We start from the raw sequence: 23,695 nt of genomic DNA on the forward strand, positions 1-23,695 counted from the left end.
CTCTTAAAACAGCTAGAACGGAACGTGTAGAGCTACAGTGTAGAGCACTCACATCAAATCAAATGTATTTATATAGCCCTTAATACATCAGCTGATATCTCAAAGTGCTGTACAGAAACCCAGCCTAAAACCCCAAACAGCAAGCAATGCAGGTGTAGAAGCACGGTGGCTAGGAAAAACTCCCTAGAAAGGCCAAAACCTAGAAAGAAACCTAGAGAGGAACCAGGCTATGTGGGGTGGCCAGTCCTCTTCTGGCTGTGCCGGGTGGAGATTATAACAGAACATGGCCAAGATGTTCAAATGTTCATAAATGACCAGCATGGTCAAATAATAATAAGGCAGAACAGTTGAAACTGGAGCAGCAGCACAGCCAGGTGGACTGGGGACAGCAAGGAGTCATCATGTCAGGTAGTCCTGAGGCATGGTCCTAGCGCTCAGGTCCTCCAAGAGAGAGAAAGAGAGAGCATGCTTAAATTCACACAGGACACCGAATAGCACAGGAGAAGTACTCCAGATATAACAAACTGACCCTAGCCCCCGACACATAAACTACTACAGAATAAATACTGGAGGCTGAGACAGAAGGGGTCACTTATCTATACAAACATGCTGTGAAGTGATTGAGGGAAAGATTGACGCCAGGATTTGGTGAGTTTTCATAAGGAAAACGAGCTGCTAGAGATTAGGCTAGCTAAGCTATTGCTAGCATTTTGTGCGTGTTCATACTGAACAAAGCATACGCACAAGCCTTTAACATTTAGGCTAGCTCAGTTATCGATCAATTGAAATAGCAAACGTTAGGGATCATGCTAATCATGCATGGCGAACTATTTTAATTTTCATACGTTAAAAAAATGTGATTAACTAGTATCAGCGGCAGAGCGTTGGACTAATAACCGCAAGGTTGCGAGTTCAAACCCCCGAGCTGACAAGGTACAAAACTGTCGTTCTGCCCCTGAACAGGCAGTTAACCCACTGTTCCCAGGCCGTCATTGAAAATAAGAATATGTTCTTAACTGACTTGCCTGGTTAAATAAAGGTAAAAATAAAATAAAAATCATAATCCATTTCAGCATATCAGTTTCCCTCAATTGTTGGACACTGAATTTCCACAGGCTGTGGGGTATCCACTGCCATATCTTCACTTGCTCTTGCAACAATTTTGTGCAGGAGACCTGCTGCCCAAACCCTTGCCACTTCATACTCCTTTACCCTAACCGGGCACTCCAGGGAATTGGGAACATGATTTCCAGCACAATTGCAACACTGATTTAGATGCACTATTGTAAAGTGACTGTTCCACTGGATGCCATAAGGTGAATGCACCAATTTGTAAGTCGCTCTGGATAAGAGCGTCTGCTAAATGACTTAAATGTAAATGTAAATGTAAATGTAAATGTACATCCACAGATTCTTCAACATTGCTTTGGCACACACTTGATACATGGCCATACCTTTTGCAATTCCAGAAAAACAACGGCTTGGATGCGAAAGCTCACACCATATAACTCACATATCCCAGCTTCGTCAAACATCAATAATAGTGACAGATTTTCCTCTTTTCTGCTATCCACTACACACGGGCCCAGCTCCATAAGGGGGCTTAGCCCCTCAGAGGAGTCACTAACTGTGGGTTTAGTTCCGTCCGCGCCCTCCCGGACAGGGGTGGGCAACTCCAGTACTCGGGGGCCTGATAGATGTCACACTTTTTCTCCTGGAGTTGCCCACCCGAACTAAACCCAGTCAGTGAGTCCCCTAGGTTTAAATGTAATAGTACTACTGTAAATACTACTTTAAGTGTAGTCTTAAGTTCAAGGTGATCAGATCATCCCTGTCTAAATTAGTCTATCCAAAGATTTTGGGTTTATAGTCCCTTGCTGTGATGAAACAGGAAAGAATTTATAAAAGTTATACGACACAGATTCTAAAACATTTATATCGAGAGGTAAGGAAAAACGAATTACATATTGCAAGCAAGCAGACAAACATGACTGATTTGAATGCATAAGTATGACCCATAAGAAAATAGCCCAAGCATCAATGCAACCTTATCCTACTCCTCAGACTAAACTGTATGCAAATAAAGACAAAGAGTTTCTCTTGAGTATGAAAAACAGCTCAAGAACATGCCTAAATGCCAAAATCAGGTAAGAGCCTTAGGAAAACTACAATTGTAGAAAAAGGGTGTATTGTTCGGTCATAGGTCATCAGACCACACAGCTGATTTCTGACTGTTTCTCTGTCTGGTCTAAGTTCATACAGTTGTCCTTTATCTTCCTTTTATGGTGAAGGAAAATGTAGAGCAGTTATTTACCAATGTTGTCAATGGAATCTCAAATGCATATTTCCTGTATTTATTGTGAGTCTATAGACAGTAGAAAATAGACAGTGCCCTATAATAGTGTTTACAGACAGTGGAAAGGGAAAAACTCACCAATACGACCAGCCTTTGCCCTTTACATCAACAACCAATCTTCTTAGAAAGGAAGATCCATCCATATTCTATACATTACAGAAATAAGAAGAAATCATACTTTATTGTATCAGCCAATGATCACTTCAGATATAAGATAATGCTTGAATAACTATATGATGTGAGTCAAAAACATAATTACCCCTCAATGATAATCAAAGTTAGGCAATCTTAAAACTGATGACACTACTGGCTAAATACCCCATGTTGACTCTGTTCCTTTACCAGGAGGCAAATACAGGTAGAGAGGGGAGATGTGAACCTATAATAAAACAAGCAGAAATCAAAATGTCTTATGGTAGCCTAGCCTACAAAAATAGGATAGGCAGTAGCAAGAATAGCAAATACGTCTCTGATCTAAATACATTTATCATACCATCGATTAGTTGATAACAATATTGGCGCCCTTGAATTTTTTTTGTAAAAGGCTTTGAATCAAGTGTTCAGTCAGACAATACCAAAATAAAACGGAAAACGCTCTATTTTATTTTTAAAAATCGTTTATTCATAATATGAAATGATCAACAACTTACATTACTACATCAAACAGGGGCGGTAGCCCTAGTGTTAGAGCGAAAGGTTTCTGGATCGAATCCCCGAACTGACGAGGTACAAATCCGTCGTTCTTGCCCTGAACAAGGAAGTTGTTCCACGGTAGGCCGTCATTGTAAATAAGAATGTGTTATTAACTGACTTGTCGAGTTTTTTAATAAATAAACGTGTAAAAAAAGTATAGCGAAACAAAACACTATTTCCTTGTTAAGAGTTTGAAGCGTATGACTGACGTCATCGCCTCCAATATGCTGTTGTAGCCTACTGTCCACCGTGAAACTGCTCATAAGAGAGCAAGATATTTCACATGGATAACAACACGAACATATAACATGAATGGCCGAAAATGTTGGACTATAAATTACTGGTAAGTAGGATAACTACGTTAACGGGTTTACTTAGTTTCTTATTTGGGAACATGTAGCCCTTGATCATTGGGCAAAGGAGACTTCTGTATGGGGGACTTTTGATAAGAAGCGCAACGCTCGGTCGAAACATAAAGACGCATCGCTTGGGGTACTGTTTTGAAAGCATAAGGACCTTATCTTTCATATCCGCGAAAGATAATTTATAAAAAAACAAAACGTTAAATTGATACACACCTACTGTAGAGTTAGGGTTCCGACACTGCTATATTACAGCGCTTGTCCACGGAAGACAGTCCGTGGACTCGCCTACCTGTGCTAACGTTAATTAAATATCTGCAACTCCAAACACCTGTGTGTAAACGAAAGAAAGATGCCACAGACGTGTTGTCACTGAAAAATACCATCCGCTACAATTGTGCTAAAATCGGTTAACACGGGGTACAGTAAGTGTGGATTTTGTATTTGTTACATTTATTTAGATTTGATATGAAAATAGAGGGATTTGTTTATTGTACCGCAATTGAGAATCGATTCACGTTGACATGGAGTATTTGGCTGTTTCAGAGCCAATTCGCCCTTTAAACAGAAAATGTACGGTCTTTGGACTAAGGAGTAACCCATCAGTCCAACATTGGGCCAGGTAACGGTGTCAAAATCTCATGAAGGCAGACGTTTTAGATTTTCCAAAACTAACTTGTAGAACAAATCAAAGAAGGTAAACTCAGGTTGGTAGGATACATTTTACATGTCTCTGACACATGTCTCTGGGAATGAACACCGAACATGTATTTAATTTCCTGAAAATACTGGAGTGGTTGACAATAGACATAGGCAATGATAAAATTAACCAAGACACTATAGGCCGAATTAATCAATAATCGCCGTTATCCATTGAAAAGGAGTGTAGCCCAGTCAAAGTATAATACAGTAGAACTATATCAATAACATACATGTATTTTCTGACCAAATAAGGGTACTGTAAATGTACAGTGTATGAAGGAATACAATACATTTATTTAGGCTTCATTATATGATACTGGCAGAAATGAGCGGGGGACGCTGTTAAACCATGATCATTAGTTATTAGTATTTTGTGACAACTGTAAAATTAACTCATTTATTAATGGTATTTTTAGTGAGAACTAATACAGACGTCAATTTCAATACTAAAGTGAGATGTGATCTGTCATCAGATTGTATTGTTTTTAAACAATGGTATTGATATGATTGGGGAAAACATTTTTTTATACCACTTCACACAACCAAAACAATGTTTTTTTTAAACAGGTGTGACATATGAGCACTGGCCGAAGGGGGGAGAGGGAGAGATGAACATAGAAGTCAGTCCCATCCCAAAGCTGTACCCAGTCACAGAGGTCTTCCCACGGAATGAGTTCTCCTACACAGCCCGTCTGAGCCCCACAGAGCCCCACGACACAGACGGATGGCTCTCCGCTCTGCCTGCCTTCCACAATCATCATCCACCCTATCCCATCTGTGAGAGAATGCACCAGAGAGGCACCCAATGCTCTGCTCCAGAGGAGAGCGGCAAGACCGCCACAGACCCTGGAGAGGCTCAGCTGGACTTCTACCGTAAACTGGGCTACTCCCCAGCGCAGGTCCAGACCGTGCTGCAGAAGTTTGGCCTGAACACAGACACTAACAGGATTCTGGGGGAGCTGGTGCAGACTGGAGCCAGCCCAGAAGGGATGGAGAAGGAGGGAGCCCCAACTACCATGTCTGTCCTGGTTGCTAGAGGGGAGACCCTTAGTAGCCTGCCCCTCACCCCTCCACCAATTTGGGAGGATGCAGCCAGTGAGGAGGAAGATGACCTGAAACCCATAGTGATCGATGGGAGTAATATGGCTATGAGGTGAGTAGAGGACTGGTTTCCCAGACACAGCTTAAGCCTAGTCCTAGATTTAAAGGGGTGGCAGGTAGCGTACCGATTGAGAATATTGGGCCAGTAACCAAAAGGTTGCTGGTTCGCATCCCCGAGCCGACTAGATGAAAAATCTGCCGAAGTGCCCTTGAGCAAGGCACATAACCCTAATTGCTCCTTGTAAATCGCTCTGAATAAGAGTGTCTACTTAAATGTAAAAAGCATGCTCAATGGAGATTCTTCAAAGAAAGTAATTTTTAGTCTTGGACTAGGCTTAATCTGTTTCTGGGAAACTACCTGTGTCTTGAATAGCTGTTTGCTGGTGATAGTTATAGCAGAATGTATTATTCAGCTGTTTTGATAGGGTCCTGAGGATACTTAATTGGTTTGCATTGAGGAAGGTATCAGGGTTCTGTGACATCTGCATGTTATGTACATTACTGGCCACTCATCAGGACTCCCCGTACCTCAACCTGCACTACTAATAAGTCTTTGAGTCAGCATTAAAGTGCTCTTCAGTTGTGAACATTACAAACAAATCAGTCGTGTTCTCAGATCTGTGCTCTAATTGCAGAAAGTGGAGGGTGGACATAATGTAGACATATAATCACGCTTAATGGATAATGTTCATGGAATACACGTAGATACATGCTTCGACCAGCTTTAATCTAATCTCTCCAGTGACTGTTTCTAGGAAGGAACTTGTGGTTTGTACTTTACCGGCAGAATACCCCCTCCTGTTCTCAAGAACAGATCATTTCCTTATTACGCTAAACTCCTGCCCTAACCTAATAATTACGATCTAGCTAGAAGTCGGGATGGTGGTTCAGCCCTCAATACTCAGTCACTATCAGGTGACACAGTCAAATGAAATACAATTGTTTTTGTCATATGCACTGAATACAACAGACTTTAAAAAAAATGTATTTTTAATTTATTTCACCTTTATTTAACCAGGTAGGCTAGTTGAGAACAAGTTCTCATTTGCAACTGTGACCTGGCTGAGATGAAGCATAGGAGTGTGAACAGACAACAACACAGAGTTACACATGGAATAAACAATTTAATAGCATAGTAGAAAAAAATAAGTCTGTTGTACCTGTTGTATTCAGTGCATATGACAAATACAATTTTATTTAAGTTGACTGTGTCAAATTTAATTTGTCTGTGTTACCGGGAAAGGGTTCCTTTACAAGCCCTTTCCAAACAATGCAGAGCTAAAAATGTAAGAATTTAAAAAAAATAGTAACACAATAAAATAACAGTAACGAGACTATATACACAGTACCGATACCGACGAGTCAATGTGAAGGGGTATGATGTAATTGACGTAATATGTACGGATAGGTAGGGGTAAAAGTGAATAGGCAAACAGGATAAATAATAGAGTAGCAGCGTATGTGAATGTGTGTGTGGCATCTATCAAATCAAATTTTATTGGTCACACAGACATGGTAAACAGATGTTATTGCGAGTGTAGTGAAATGCTTGTGCTTCTAGTTCTGACAGTGCAGCAATATCTAACAAGTAATATTGAACAATTCCACAATAAATACCTAATACACACATATCTAAGTAAGGAATGGAATAAGAATATATAAATATATGGATGAGCAATGTCAGAGCGGCGTAGGCTAAGATGCAATAGATAGAATACAGTATATACATATGAGATGAGTAATGCAAGATATGTAAACATTAATGGTTACAAGTCTGTATGTTTGCAGAAGCCTCTCAGTGCTAGTGATGGCCTTGAAATAGAAGCTGTTTTTCAGTCTCTCGGGCCCAGCTTTGATGCACCTGTACTGACCTCACCTTCTGGATGATAGCAGGGTGAACAGGTAGTGGCTCGGGTGGTTGTTGTCCTTGATGATGTTTATGGCCTTCCTGTGACATCGGGTGCTGTAGGTGTCCTGGAGGGCAGGTAGGTTGCATGTGTGTGTTGGTGTGTTACTGTAGTATGTGTGTGTGGGTAGAGTCCAGTGAGTGTGCATAGAGCCAGTGCAAGAGACTCAGCGCAAATAAAAAGGGAGTCAAAGCAAGTGGTAATGGTAGCCATTTGATTAACTGTTCGGCAGTCTTATGGCTTGGGGGTAAAAGCTGTTCAGGAGCCTTTTGGTCCCACACTTGGCACTCCGGTACCGCTTGCCGTGCGGTAGCAGAGAGAACAGTCTATGACTTGGGTGGCTGGAGTTAGTCTGGAGGAAGCCTCAACCTTTTATCTCACTCCCCCATCCACTGCTCCTCGTACTTCTTTGGCCTCCTTCCCACTTTGATACACACTCACACCTGTACAGGCACATCTCTCCCTTGTTGCTCAGGTATGCAAATCTGAGCATGCAAATCAGTTCAGTCTAACAGGAACAGGCTTGATTGCGTTGCATTTACTGACTGTCCTTAGATGAGGATAATACATGTACACTGCGGTCGGAAAGTATTCAGACCGCTTGACTTTTTCCACATTTTGTTATGTTACAGCCTTATTCTAAAATGGATAACATAAATTGTTTTCCTCATCAATCTACACACAATAACCCATGATGACAAAATGATAACAGGTTTTTAGAAATGTTTGTAAATGTATAAAAAAATGAAATGCCTTATTTACACGTGTGTTCAGACCCTTTGCTATGGGACTTGAAATTGAGCTCAGGTGCATCCTGTTTCCACTGATCATCCTTGAGCTGTTTCTACAACTTGATTGGAGTCTGTGGTAAATTCAATTGATTTTGGAAGGCACACACCTGTCTATATAAAGTCCCACAGTTGACATTGCATGCCAGAGCAAAAATCAAGCTCCGAGACAGGATTGTGTCGAGGCACAGATCTGGGGAAAGTAACAAATGTCTGTAGCATTGAAGGTCCCCAAGAACAGTGGCCTCCATCATTCTTAAAATATAAGAAGTTTGGAACCACCAAAACTCTTCCTAGAGCCGGGCGCCCTACCAATCTGAGCAAATCTGGTGAGAAGGGCCTTGGTCAGGGAGGTGTCCAAGAACCTGATGGTCACTCTGACAGAGCTCCAGAGTTCCTCAGTGGAGATGGGAGGACCTTCCAGAAGGACAACCAGCTCTGCAGCACTCCACCAATTAAGCCCTACATTGTAGAGTGAACAGACGGAAGCCAGTCAGGCTAGTCCGAATCTAGGGAAAGATGAACGGAGCAAAGTAAAGAGAGATCCTTGATGAAAACCTGCTCCAGGACAACAACGCTAAGCACACAGCCAAGACAACACAGGAGTGGCTTTGGGACAAGTCTCAATGTCCTTAAGTGGTCCAGCCAGAGCCTGGACTTGAACTCGATCGAGCATCTCTGGAGAGACCTGAAAATAGCTGTGCTGCGACGCTCCCCATTCAACCTGACAGGGCTTGAAAGGATCTGCAGAGAACAATGGAAGAAACTCACCAAATATAGGTGTGCCAAGCTTGTAGCATCATACACAAGAACACTTTAATCGCTGCCAAAGGCGGAAGACACATTTCAGTTGAATGCATTCAGTTCAACTGACTAGGTATACCCTTTCCTTTTCCCAAAGGTGCTTCAACAAAGTACTGAGTAAAGGGCCTGAATCCTTAAATTTTTTTTTAAACAATTTAATCTATTTTAGAATAAGGAATACTTTCAGAATGCACAGTGTACATTTACCAGTGCAACAGTCAATCTTTACCATAACACGTTTTTGTTAAAGGTAGACTCAGCAATATGACGTAGATGCAAAAAGTAAACGGCATAGTAGGGCCCTATAAAATATATATTTTTTGTCTGATTCTGTAATTTTCCGCATTTTAAGTTTTCTCCTGTGTTTTCATGTTTTTGCTCTCAAGGTTACACTTTATTAATGGAAACTCCAATTTAGTTATTTTTCTAAGTTCACAATTCTTCCACCACATCAGGAGACAACTTTTGAAGTCTGGTTAAACATTATTAATTTTTTTACAAATATTTTTGGGTATAGTTCCCCTTTAATTCCAGTGCTCACCTAGCAAGATGCTGTTTAGCTGTGTTTATGTGCACACATATGGTACGGTTTGCCAAATAAATACCCACTGGATTGATGCAAATAATAATTCTCATTCTGCTAGGTAAGCAAGCATAGGCAACTTTTTAGTTAACATTAAATTGAGAAGGTTTTTGGGAAAGCCTTTCCATCTACTAGAATAATTTTCATTAGCATCATCTGGGGGAATTCAAATCCAATTTATTCATATAGCCCTTCTTACATCAGCTGATATCACAAAGTGCTGTACAGAAGCCCAGCCTAAAACTCCAAACAACAAGCAATGCAGGTGTAGCAGCACCTGTCTCTTCAGAAAGTTAGGAATTACGAATCACTGATGCATTCTGATCATGTCTTATGATAAACTTTTAACATTTTCCCTACTAAGTTCAATAGATTTTTGAATATTGGTCATCAAAAAGAAAGGACCAAGGCACTCTTCATATAATTAATTAAAATGCCTATATTTGTATGGCATGTTCAATAGAAACAAGGTTTTAAAAATCCGACGCGTTTCGGCTGCATGGCCTTCATCAGGGAGTACAAAGAAATAATGCAATGTCCTCTTGAACAGCTTTTCCAATTAGCCCCAATTTGAAGAGGGGGTGGTTACAAAATTGATTGGCCACACCTAGTCAGCAATACTATACACATTAAAAAGTGAAGAACTGTAGCTATGTTATCATAAAAATACAACTCCAAGCTAGAAATATCAGAACACTTAGAAAGGTAGTTCTAACCTTAAATATGACTGGGAGAAGTGTCAAGTATAAGAAAGCAATATATTCCATAGTACACTAGAACACAGCAAAACATGAACAACAACAGTTTAAACATATTCCCTATATAGTGCACTTATATTGACCAGAGTCATAGGCACTATGTAGGTTATAGGGTGCCACTTACCCTGACCACACAAATAAGTAATTCTGAACGTGATTTGTTTTCTTGCTCAACAGTTTATTTCTATTGCCCCTCTGTAGCCACGTGAACAAGGAAGGAAGTGTAGTGTACAAAGAAGGATTTGATTGGTTTGCTTGCTCAGCAATATTTATTTCTATTGCCTCTGTTGTAGTCACGGGAACAAGGAAGTGTTTTCCTGCCTGGGAATCCAGCTGGCTGTGAACTTCTTCCTGGACAGGGGTCATACTGATATCACTGTGTTTGTTCCCTCATGGAGGAAGGAGCAGCCCAGACCAGATGTCCCCATCACAGGTAGGATGTTGGGAATACACCACTCAGGGCCCAATATTTACTTCCTTTTCTGTATCACACAACAGCCCTCATTGTAGCCTATGTAATCCAGTAGATTTTCTCCTCAATACATATAGTGGGTGGACATTTTGTTTTTGGCACTCAATGGAATTTTGAGTTTATATGCTTTTTAAAATCGGAGATGGCACATAGAGAACATTATTTAATACCTTCAGTGGTGTAAAGTACTTAAGTAAAAACACTAAGTACTACTTAAGGAGTTTTTTGGGGTATCTGTGCTTAACAATTTATATTTTTGACAACTGACTTTTACTCCACTACATTCTTAAAGAAAATGATGTACCTTTTACTCTGTATATTTACCCTGACCCACAAAAGTATTTCTTACATTTTGGATGATTAGCAGGACAGGAAAATGGTCCAATTCCCACACTTATCAAGAGCCTGGTCATCACTACTGCTTCTGATCTGGCGGACTCACTAAACACACATGCATTGTTTGTAAATGATGTTGGAGTGTGCATTTACATTACATTACATTTAAGTCGTTTAGCAGACGCTCTTATCCAGAGCGACTTACAAATTGGTGCATTCACCTTATGACATCCAGTGGAACAGTCACTTTACAATAGTGCATCTAAATGTTAAAAGGGGGGGGGGGTGAGAGGGATTACTTATCCTATCCCAGGTATTCCTTAAAGAGGTGCCCCTGGCTATTTGTAAAAATATATATATAATAAAGGAAATCGTGCCACCTGGTTTGCTTAATATAAGGAATGTGAAATTATTTTTACTTTGACTCGTTAAGTATATTTTAGCAATTACATTTGATTCTTATGTATATTTAAAACCAAATACTTTTAGGCTTTTACCTGAGTAGTTTTTTTACTGGTTGACTTTTACTTGAGTCAATTTCTAATAAGGTATCTTTTACTTTTACTTAAGTATGGCAATTGGGTACTTTTTCTACTACTGAATACCTTATGGGATATATTGTATGCACATTTCCTGTCAATCTCAATGATTGAGTAGATAGTGTCTCTTTGGTCTGGAAAGGTAAAACATTTCTGTGTTTGAGCAAGAAACAATATACCATTTGGCCTTTGTCAGTTACGGAACTTGAGGCAAACAACTTAGGCACGAAAACGGATTAGGGTTCAATGTGACGCAACACTCCTACTCTTGGTGAGAGCAGTGTAGAGAGCAGGAGGGGAAACAGTATTTTTCTGTTTCCAAATTGCAACTTGTGCTGAACTTTATCTCCAAATCACCACTTATTCATCTGATTAAATTAGGGACTTTTCTCAACATCTTTATTACTTCCTGCTGTAGCACATAAAAATGGTCCTCTCACGATGAGCTGCTGCTGTGATGACAGGATGCGTGGCTTGGCTGACTTAGTAACTGTTATTGCCATAGCCAATTATCCTCATGCCTTATCCATTGCCAATGTATGCAAAAAGCCAGCTATATCGTGTATGCTCAAATGTTTATATGATGTTTGTCTCAAACATATAGATATGTGCATATAATATAGATATGTGCATATAATATATATATATATATATATATATATATATATATATATATATATATATATATATATATACAGTGAGGGGAAACAACAAGTATTTGATCCCATGCTGATTTTGTACATTTGCCCACTGACAAAGAAATGATCAGTCTATCATTTTAATGGTGGGTTTATTTGAACAGTGAGAGACAGAATAACAACAAAATAATCCAGAAAAATGCATGTCAGAAATGTTATCAATTGATTTGCATTTTAATGAGGGAAATAAGTATTTGACCCCTCTAAAAAACATGACTTAGTTCTTGGTGGCAAAACCCTTGTTGGCAATCAGAGGTCAGACGATTCTTGTAGTTGGACACCAGGTTTGCACACATCTCAGGAGGGATTTTGTCCCACTCCTCTTTGCAGATCTTCTCTAAGTCATTAAGGTTTCGAGGCTGACGTTTGGCAACTTGAACCTTCAGCTCCCACCACAGATTTTATTGGGGATTAAGGTCTGGAGACTAGCTAGGCCACTCCAGGAACTTAATGTGCTTCTTATTGAGGGACTCCTTTGATGCCTTGGCCGTGTGTTTTGGCTCATTGTCATGCTGGAATACCCATCCACGACCCATTTTCAATGCCCTGGCTGAGGGAAGGAGGTTCTCACCCAAGATTTGACGGTACATGGCCCCGTCCATCGTCCCTTTGATGCGGTGAAGTTGTCCTGTCCCCTTAGCAGAAAAACACCCCCAAAGCATAATGTTTCCACCTCCATGTTTGACGGTGGGGATGGTGTTCTTGGGGTCATAGGCAGCATTCCTCCTCCTCCAAACACGGCGAGTTGAATTGATGACAAAGAGCTCCATTTTGGTCTCATCTGACCACAACACTTTCACCCAGTTGTCCTGTGAATCATTCAGATGTTCATTGGCAAACTTCAGACGGGCATGTATATGTGTTTCTTGAGCAGGGGGACCTTGCGGGCGCTGCAGGATTTCAGTCCTTCACGGCGTATGATCTCATGATCATTGCAACTCCACGAGGTGAGATCTTGCATGGAGCCCCAGGCCGAGGGAGATGGACAGTTCTTTTGTGTTTCTTCCATTTGCAAATAATCGCACCAACTGTTGTCACCTTCCCACCAAGCTGCTTGGCGATGGTCTTGTAGCCCATTCCAGTCTTGTGTAGGCCTACAATCTTGTCCCTGACATCCTTGGAGAGCTCTTTGGTCTTGGCCATGGTGGAGAGTTTGGAATCTGATTGATTGCTTCTGTGGACAGGTGTCTTTTATACAGGTAACAAACTGAGATTAGGAGCACTCCCTTTAAGAGTGTGCTCATAATCTCAGCTCGTTACCTGTATAAAATACACCTGGGAGCCAGAAATCTTTCTGATTGAGAGGGGGTCAAATACTTATTTCCCTCATTTAAAATGCAAATCAATTTATAACATAGTTGACATGCATTTGTTGTTGTTATTCTGTCTCTCACTGTTCAAATAAACCTACCATTAAAATTATAGACTCATCATTTCTTTGTCAGTGGGCAAGCGTACAATATCAGCAGGGAATCGAATACTTTTTTCCCTCACTGTACATATAGATATTTTTCAATTGAGTTTAATTGATTGATGTAAAATATCTGATGCTCATCAATTAAACTTTGTCCTTTTAATATGTGTGTGCCAAATATCATATCAACGTTGAGCATACATGCTATAGCCAGCACACTATCAGAGCATCTTAGTTGCTCGAGTTCCAATTAAGTTTGTCAACAAAGGATGACATGTTTCCCCCCGGAGAGAGAGAACATGAGAGAAAGTAAAGTGTTGTGAAGAATTTGTTGCCTGGTTAAAAAAAAAACATCTTCCACAAAGATCAGGAGGAAAGTGAATTAGTATGTGATTGCATGATTGATCTTAATTAACTAATTGAATAGTTATCTAACATTAATATTTTTCTCTACTCTAAAGATCAACACATTTTGCTTGAGCTGGAGAGAAAGAAAATCATGGTGTTCACCCCTTCGCGGCGTGTAGCGGGCAGACGTGTGGTCTGCTACGATGATCGCTTCATCGTCAAGCTGGCGTACGAGTCAGACGGTGTCATCGTATCCAACGACACATACCGTGACCTTCAGGGCGAGAGACAGGAGTGGAAGCGCTTCATCGAGGAGAGGCTGCTCATGTTCTCATTCGTCAATGACAAGTAAGTCTTGTGGTAGCTTATTATTAACCGTAAAATGCATACACTGGATTAATAACTCATGTTTTAACTGATAATGCAGGTATTACAGATCTATAACTTTCATGAATGAGACATTATAAATGCTTATGAATGTTTAACTATATATATATATATATATATGCAAATTATGCATTATTGTTTAGTATACATTAGCCACAGTGTAGTATCAATCTAAACTCCACTCCCCCTCTCTCAGGTTCATGCCCCCTGATGACCCCCTGGGTCGCCATGGTCCCACCCTGGAGAACTTTCTACGGAAGGTTCCTCGGTTACCACGCAAACAGCCATGTCCTTACGGTGAGATCACATCTCTACTGGGGTCATCCTGTGGTTGACCTTACATATGGGTGGGGGGAACATTTCCAAACAATTATTAACAAACGGACACAAATACTGTAATGGATGTAATAAATGTACTGTATGTGCTTAAACTCAGCGGTACTAATTAACTCTTGTTTATATTTCATGAATACAGGAAGGAAATGCACTTATGGAATAAAGTGTAAATTCTACCACCCGGAGCGAGTCAACCAATCCAATCGCTCTTTGGCTGACGAGCTGCGGGAGAAGGCCAAGCTGCCCTTGTCACAACAGAAACACCCCACCACAGGTCCTGGACTTGCCTATGGCCTTTCCCTGGAGGAGCAGATGGCTCAGAAACTGACCCTAGAACAGTGGAATGGCTCCTTGAAGAAAGGCCTCACCAGTGAGAATGTTCTTCTTCTCAAGGGAGGCCATCGCTCCAGCTGGACGTCCCCAGCTAAGAAGGCCAGCACCAACCGACATTCCCCGACCGACCTGGACTCGGCCCTGGCCAGTGGCTCTCAAGAGAGGCTAGATTCTGGGCTGGGCTCCTTCGAGAGCCAGGCATCTGACCCCTCTAGAAACCACTGTGATCACTATAGCAACGCTGGGTACAGGAACTGCCAGTCAAAGTCCGCCCCCAGTATGAAACAACAACGCTATTCTCTCTCTAGCGACCTGCCTTGTAGCTGCTGCTCCCATGCTCCTCAGCCTTCAGGCCCCAGTGCAGGATACCAACAACACCACAGCCCACACCATAGCATGGGCCCAGCCAGCACCCACAACCCAGACATGATGACCTACTACCCCCCTTGTTACCCCAACTATGGAACACCAACGTATCCAGTTAGTATGCATCAGTATAGCCACCCCAGTGACTTCCAACAGCAGGGCAGGGTCCACCGTTCACAGCAGACCTTCTGGTCGGACCCGTTTGGGACTTCTCCTCAGACTCTCCATTGCATTGCTCAGGTGGAGCAGCAGAGACACGGGTCCCCTGCCCGGACACAGCCGAGCCCCCATGGGGAGTGCAGGGAGAGGGAGGATGTCAGGAAGAAGCTGCTGGCCATCTTTAACGGCCGTCTGGTGGACAGGGCCATGGACATGTTCCCCCATCTCATGGACCCACAGAGACTGGCTGCTGAGATCCTCACCCTGAGATCCTCTCAGGGCCTGTGATTGGCTCGTTGCTCTGAGATGGAGGGATTTTTCGTTTTTTTCAGTTGAAAGAGTCTCTTGAAAAAATGTCCAAGCTACTATAAAGATCAATGTTTCCCTAAGGTGGAAACACAGATCTTCCTACTGTATTTGCTTTGCCAAATGTGTTCTTGCCAAGTGTTTCAGGAACTAGGTCGCTTATATTGCCTCGAACATAAAACCGGAGGCAATTGATTGTTGATGCAAAATGTATCTATTTAATAAATCTTTCTAGACCCTCGAGTGTATTCGATGGGTAAAAGTAATGTATTTGAGGAGCAATATTCTTACAGAATGGATGTACAGTGGGGCAAAAAAGTATTTAGTCAGCCACCATTTGTGCAAATTCTCCCAATTAAAAATATGAGAGGCCTGTAATTTTCATCATATGTACACTTCAACTATGACAGACAAAATGAGTTTTTTTTTCTCCAGAAAATCACATTGTAGGATTTTTAATGAATTTATTTGCAAATTATGGTGGAAAATAAGTATTTGGTCAATAACAAAAGTTTATCTCAATACTTTGTTATATACCCTTTGTTGGCAATGACAGAGGTCAAATGTTTTCTGTAAGTCTTCACAAGGTTTTCACACACTGTTGCTGGTATTTTGGCCCATTCCTCCATGCAGATCTCTAGAGCAGTGATGTTTTGGGGCTATTGCTGGGCAACATGGACTTTCAACTCCCTCCAATGATTTTCTAAGGGGTTGAGATCTGGAGACTGGCTAGGCCACTCCAGGACCTTGAAATGCTTCTTACGAAGCCACTCCTTCATTGCCCGGGCGGTGTGTTTGGGAGCATTGTCATGCTGAAAGACCCAGCCACGTTTAATCTTCAATGCCCTTGCTGATGGAAGGAGGTTTTCACTCAAAATCTCACGATACATGGCCCCATTCATTCTTTCCTTTACACGGATCAGTCGTCCTGGTCCCTTTGCAGAAAAACAGCCCCAAAGCATGATGTTTCCTCCCCCATGCTTCACAGTAGGTATGGTGTTCTTTGGATGCAACTCGGCATTCTTTGTCCTCCAAACACGACGAGTTGAGTTTTTACCAAAAAGTTATATTTTGGTTTTATCTGACCATATAACATTCTCCCAATCTTCTTCTTGATCATCCAAATGCTCTCTAGCAAACTTCAGACGGGCCCGGACATGTACTGGCTTAAGCAGGGGGACACGTCTGGCACTGCAGGATGTGAGTCCCTGGCGGTGTGTTACTGTTGGTAGGCTTTGTTACTTTGGTCCCAGCTCTCTGCCGGTCATTCACTAGGTCCCCCCGTGTGGTTCTGGGATTTTTGCTCACCGTTCTTGTGATAATTTTGACCCTACGGGGTGAGATCTTGCGTGGAGCCCCAGATCGAGGGAGATCATCAGTAGTCTTGTATGTCTTCCATTTCCTAATAATTGCTCCCACAGTTGATTTCTTCAAACCAAGCTGCTTACCTATTGCAGATTCAGTCTTCCCAGCCTGGTGCAGGTCTACGGTTTTGTTTCTGATGTCCTTTGACAGCTCTTTGGTCTTGGTCATAGTGGAGTTTGGAGTGTGACTGTTTGAGGTTGTGGACAGGTGTATTTTATACTGATAACAAGTTCAAACAGGTGCCATTAATACAGGTAACGAGTGGAGGACAGAGGAGCCTCTTGAAGAAGTTACAGGTCTGTGAGAGACAGAAATCTTGCTTGTTTGTAGGTGACCAAATACTTATTTTCCACCATAATTTGCAAATATATATATTTTTAAATCCTACAATGTGATTTTCTGGATTTTTCGCCCCTCATTTTGTCTGTCATAGTTGAAGTGTACCTATGATGAACATTACAGGCCTCATCTTTTTAAGTGGGAGAACTTGCACAATTGGTGGCTGACTAAATATTATTTTGCCCCACTGTACATAGGCCTTAGGGCACTATTATAGACAAATGTTTCAAGATGAATTATGACAAAGAGTATTATCGGCACAGTGTGCCATAATGGTGGTCACAGCTAACTGTCTAGTACAGTCTAATACGGTAGTGAAGTAGATGCTCTATGGGTCAAGTTCATTGAAGAACATTAATGTCCAGAGAAGAAGTATAATTGCATTCTTAATTTAAAAGAAATACCTCTATAATACAAAAACATACAAAATAGATCCAAAGTCAATAGATATAGACCAGTATAATATTTTTTTGCCATTTCTAGTATCTACTTTGTATTCATTCTGTGTGCAGCAATGTGAGAGCAGATGGCTTGTTTATTATTTTTATAATTTCAGATTGTTGTTCAGTGCCCTGCTACAATGCATTCAGAAAGTATTTAGACCCCATCCCCTTTTCCACATTTTGTTACGTTACAGCCTTATTCTAAAATGGATTAAATAAAATATTTTTCTCATAAATCTACACACAATACCCCATAATTACAGATCAAAAACAGGTTTCTAGAAAATTGTGCAATTTATGTTTTTAAACCCAAAAAGCAGAAATACCTTATCTACATCAGTATTCAGACCCTTTGCTATGAGACTCGCAATTGAGTTCAGGTGCATCCTGTTTCCATTAATTATCCTTGATGTTTCTACAACTTGATTGGAGTCCACTTGTGGTAAATTCAATTGATTGGGTATGATTTGGAAAGGCACATACCTCTCTAGATAAGGTCCAACAGTTGAGCATGTCAGAGCAAAAACCAAGCCATGAGGTCGACGGAATTGTCCATAGAGCTCCGAGACAGGATTGTGTCGAGGCACAGATTTGGGGAAGGGTACCAAAAAATGTATTCAGCATTGAAGGTCCCCAAGAACACAGTGTCCTCCATCATTTTCCAATGGAAGTAGTTTGGAACCACCAAGACTTCCTAGAGATGGTCGCCCCTGTCAAACTGAACAATCGTGGGAGAAGGGCCTTGGTCAGGGAGGTGACCAAGAACCCGATGGTCAGAGTTCCTCTGTGGAGATGGGAGAACCTTCCAGAAGGACAACCATCTCTGTAGCACTCCACCAATCAAGTCTTTGTTAGGGTGGCCAGACGCAAACCACTCCTCAGTAAAAGGCACATGACGGCCGCCTTGGAGTTTGCCAAAAGGCACCTAAAGACTCTGACTATGAGAAACAATATTCTTTGGTCTGATGAAACCAAGATTGAAGTCTTTAGCCTAAATGCCATCCTGGTACCATCCCTACGGTGAAGCATGGTGGTGGGAGCATCATGCTGTGGGGATGTTTTTCAGTGGCAGGTACTGGGAGACTAGTCAGGATCCAGAGAATGATGAATGGAGTAAAGTACAGAGAGATCCTTGATGAAAACCTGCTCCAGAGCACTCAGGACCTCAGACTGGGGTGAAGGTTCACCTTCCAACAGGACAACAACCCTAAGCACAATGCCAAGACAACGCAGGAGTTTCTTCGGGACAAGTCTCAATGTCCTTAAGAGACCCAGCCAGAGCCTGGACTTGAACCCGATCGAATATCTCTGGAGAGACCTGAAAATAGCTGTGCAGTGACGCTCTCCATCCAACCTGACAGATCTTGAGAGGATCTGCAGAGAAGAATGGGAGAAACTCACCAAATACAGGTGTGCCAAGCTTGTAGCGTAATACCCAAAAACACTTGAGGCTGTAATGACTGCCAAAGGTGATTCAACAAAGTAGAGAGTAAACGGTCTGAATACTGTTGTAAAAATTCTGAAACACTGTTTTTGCTTTGGCGTTGTGGCGTATTTTGTGTACAGTAGATTGATGAGGGGGGGAAAAAACGGTTGAATCAATTTTAGAATAAGGCTGTAACGTAACAGAATGTGGGGTCTGAATACTTTCCGAATGCACTGTGTGTGTTCATTAGCTGCCAAGGGAGTGTTTTTCTTTTCTTCAGTGTACATGGAGTTGTGGTGTGAATACAGGCAATTAATAATTTCAGTTTTCGTATCAAGACGTGAGATGGGTTAGTTCATGCACTGTGTGACCAAGTAGCAACACAGAGACACGAAGTGGTGAACAGCCAAAACAGATGGAATCTGATGTGGAGTATCAGAATTAAATGTTATAAATTAGTCTGTGAAAGTTTATCTCCCCAAATGTTTATAATGTTTTAGACAAAGCTTTACAGATGAAACATGATATGACAATGGATAATATGTAGGAAAGTTATTTAGTTTTGTCACAGTTTTTGTAGTGGTACTGATAAGCTTTCATCTTTTGGGGTAGTTGTAAGTCTTTCTACTGAAAAACTTCTGTTGTGACTCACTGTGCTGGGAGCTGTTCATACCTGCTATTCACTGCTATTATTACTGATGGGAAAATATAATAGTTATTTTGAGAATAAGGAAATTCACCAAACTGCTGTTGTGGGTTTAATAAATTCATGACTCATTTTGAGGGAAAAGTTTCTCCATTATTGCATTGTCTTACTTTATGTTGTCACTCCTTCGCAACACTCGTCCCTCTCACTGCAGGAGGAATAGTTGTGCTATCTGACATAAGACAATGCCATCAGTGTGCTTACATTGTACTGCTCCTTCCACTAATAAGGTAGCCTAGTGGTTAAAGCGTTGGGCCAGTAAACGAACGGTTGCTGACTTGCCTAGTTAAATAAAATATTGACTAGGTCGCTTGTCAATACACACACACACACACACACACACACTGTTGCTCATGACGAGGAACTAGACCAGGGGTGTTTTTTAATCAAACTCAACTGTTCAACTTTTTCAGTGATGAAGACATGGATGTCTCATGGTAGGGTGGGGTATTATTTTGGTGGGGTCCAAAATAATCCCTTTCTGACCACTTCTACCATGGGTAAATATTTATGCAGGGTATAGAATTCACTAAACACACCAGGTTTCACACAGATGTACAGATGAACAAACACACATCCAGACTTGACCTGTCATTTTCCCAAAGAAGGCAGAGAGATGTTTGTTACATTTTTAAAGGTTTAAAACATTACTGCTGCAGGGTCACATGAGGGCTGACTGGGGAATTAAGGTTACGTCTCAAATGGCACGCTGTTCCCTATATAGTGCACTACTTTTGACCAGAGCCCTATGAGCCATTGTCATTTGGGACGAAGCCATAATGTTGACTTGACAGAAAAACAGTTACTACTGTTATTAACTTTTTTTCTAGTGAAAACTGAGTTAAGACTGTCCGTCACAGTTGATACAAGCTCAGCTGATGTCAACTGTTATGATGTTAATGACCATTATAATGTATGGTGGTTACAGGATTACTGATCTCAGGTCTTGTTATAACAAAGCTACCAGAGGTGTAACAGAAAACAGAAAGATATTGCATGCCATCATCCCGCAAATTGCACTGTCATCAGGAAGGAAGCATAAGCAATAACAAAGTGTTCAAGAACAGTGTAGTATCGGGTAAAACTTGGGAAAAAGTATAGGGCCTCAAACAATCTCAGATGTGGATGTACAGTAACACCCCCTGCGGGACTGATGATGATGGACAAACTGACAGCAGCCCGTCAGTGAGATAATGTGATCTTGTTGGACAGAAAGACTCTCTGAGGGACTGTATGTGTGGAACATGTTGCAGTGTTCTTTCATCTCCACAATTGCACAAAAGTCCTTGAGAGCAAATATATGACTTTGGTACATATGAATCAGAAATGTATCAAATATGACTGATGATTCAACGTCTTGAGGGAAGGGGTAATTATATATAAAAAATTATAGTCTCTGCCTGTATCAACTTCACATTTACCAATGTTTCACATGACCTCAGTGCGACCTCAATGCATGCTTGTTAGGCAGCCAGAAAGACTTCCAATCACTTGCACATGCTGTAGTTTCAGTTTCTAGAACTTCTATACCTTAGTACATGGTGAAATAAGGCCAGATTAGAGATTCCTCCAAACTGATCTTAAATTTTTGTTGAAAGTGTGGAATTTTCCCAGAAACATCCTGTTGGTCGTGTTGGGTTTTAGTTGGAAATACTTGCTAAACTAGAAGTTAATGGGTACATGTATGAGTAATGTATATTGTGGGGTCAATGGAGGTTGGATAAGAGCTAGGGGCTTGGAGAGTTACTAATTAAGGTAAAAGACAATCACATGGTTGTGGTCACTGATAAAGGTGGATAGCTGTGGATTAGTGAGGAATGTGGACAGAGGTCAGTTCACTTGAAGGGAGAAGGAACAGTTTTATCACACACATCACTTAAGTTCCTGCCTAGCAACAGAGATGTATTGGCTGTCGAGATGTGCAAAGAGTTGACTCTGCCCAGTAGAGGGTATATATGTACTTGTGGAGACAATGTTAGTTTTTAACCTAATAGCTGTAATAGATGGTTATACCTGTTTTAACTGAAGGATGGGAGAGGAACAGAATATTCAGAAGACCTGCCCTTGGGCTTTTCCCATACAAGGGGATCAACCTGATCAGAGGGGTGCATCAAGTTGAACACCTTGAGTCTCTGGAGACATTTGAAGTACATGATGATGACATATTTGCTGTTACTTACCCACGGTCAGGTAAAACCATGCATCTGACATAGTGTAGGTTATAGGACTATACAGTGCTTACTACAGAGTGAAATGTAGGCTACACTACAAAACATATTCAATTATGCATGAATTTTGGGATTGTACTGTGAATGTGCAACGTAATCTCACAAATGCCCAGATTATATTTCTTTAAAAAAACCACAGGAACTACATGGATACAGAATATTTTGTCCCTATTGTATCATGGCGATCAAATGACAGAGGGATGTAACAAACAATCAATCCAACAACTGGTGCCTTGGTTTGAGGAGAATATAAGACAAGTGGACGACAACAACATGCCATCACCAAGGACCTTTGTGTCTCACTTGCATTTGTCTTCACTCCCTCAAGGACTGAGAGAGAAGGGAAAGGTAAGAGAGAGAGAGAGATCACATGCAAATGAAGGCAAAATGGTAACTGCCAGTGAAATCCATGGTATGACACAGTTTAGTGTATATGCTATTTCTGTAGTGTAAAATGTATAAAACTGTACACAGATTATGTTTAAAAAACATCTTCAGAAAGACATAATTTAAAAAACCTGCATGCTAACAATAATTCTTCAAGAAACAAGTTAATTTACATCAATCTACTTTATTTGTGAGTGAAAATACACTGTATTTGTGTTTTTATTGTTGTATTAAATGTCTATTGATAAGGTTGTATTTTAACTGTGTAAATTGTTTCAGGTGTTCTACATAGCCAGGAACCCAAACGATGTTGCAGTGTCCTTATTTCATCTCCACAATTTCATGAAAGCCCTTGAGAGCGAACCTGACTTTGATACATTTGTTATTCAATTTCTTTTGGGGAATGGTAATCATAACACAGCATTTCAGTTATCTCCATTTTTCCTGGCCACTGTGCTTTCACATCTGCTTTGCTCTTTGGGGTCTACGTCAAGTAAGTGTAAATCACTTTGTGATAACTGCTGATGTAAAAGGGCTTAATAACATGCATGCAATTTATTTAATTGATTGATCAAACACATCTATAGCCTCTTCAATGCACATGATAAGTGTGTCATTGTGAAATAACCTAAATATATGTATTTCTCAGTTCTCGGGGGCTCTTGCTTTGACCATGTTGCTGATTGGTATGCTCAGGAAGATTCATTTGATACCCTTTCACTGACATTTGAGGATATGATCAAGGTAAATTAATTTCCATAATGATCAGATCACAAAACAATGGATTGCATATTCGTAAGACTAATCAAACAACAACACAACAACAATTGCTTTCAGGACACACGAGGTGCAGTTGTCAGGATATCAAACTTGGTTAAAAACCTGGATGACAAAACCATTGACACAATAGTGGACAAACCCTCCTTCAAGAACAGGAAAGAAAACCCACAGGCTCAAAATGATATACAGCATCCTGCAATTTTTGAACAAGTTGAAATGTTGCTGACAGTTAGTTGACTACATACAAATAATCTATTTGTGTCACACCCTGAC

General features: G+C 40.9%; 1 protein-coding gene and 1 long non-coding RNA gene across 5 annotated transcripts; one reads left to right on the plus strand and one right to left on the minus strand.

The window, feature by feature from the left end:
- Positions 1 to 387: 387 nt before the first annotated feature.
- LOC124043311 lies at positions 388 to 3,244 on the minus strand. Its single transcript, XR_006840297.1, has 3 exons — positions 3,007 to 3,244; positions 2,435 to 2,502; positions 388 to 441 (listed from the first exon to the last, which is right to left on the minus strand). It is a non-coding gene; the product is annotated as an uncharacterized LOC124043311 (long non-coding RNA).
- Positions 3,008 to 16,014, plus strand: LOC124043309 (ribonuclease ZC3H12A-like). 4 transcript variants are annotated; one of them, XM_046361788.1, is made up of 6 exons: positions 3,008 to 3,127; positions 4,681 to 5,266; positions 10,348 to 10,487; positions 13,975 to 14,209; positions 14,445 to 14,545; positions 14,724 to 16,014. In XM_046361788.1, exons 2-6 carry the CDS (start codon positions 4,722 to 4,724, stop codon positions 15,728 to 15,730), a joined length of 2,028 nt encoding a protein of 675 aa, XP_046217744.1. In that variant the 5' UTR covers positions 3,008 to 3,127; positions 4,681 to 4,721; the 3' UTR covers positions 15,731 to 16,014. The 4 variants fall into 4 exon arrangements, with proteins under 4 accessions (XP_046217744.1, XP_046217742.1, XP_046217746.1 ...); XM_046361786.1 differs by lacking the exon at positions 3,008 to 3,127 and adding an exon at positions 3,247 to 3,392; XM_046361790.1 differs by lacking the exon at positions 3,008 to 3,127 and adding an exon at positions 3,441 to 3,541.
- The last annotated feature ends 7,681 nt before the right edge of the window (positions 16,015 to 23,695 follow it).

The sequence above is a fragment of the Oncorhynchus gorbuscha genome, linkage group LG09, assembly GCF_021184085.1.
Source record: "Oncorhynchus gorbuscha isolate QuinsamMale2020 ecotype Even-year linkage group LG09, OgorEven_v1.0, whole genome shotgun sequence".
NCBI lineage: Eukaryota > Metazoa > Chordata > Actinopteri > Salmoniformes > Salmonidae > Oncorhynchus > Oncorhynchus gorbuscha.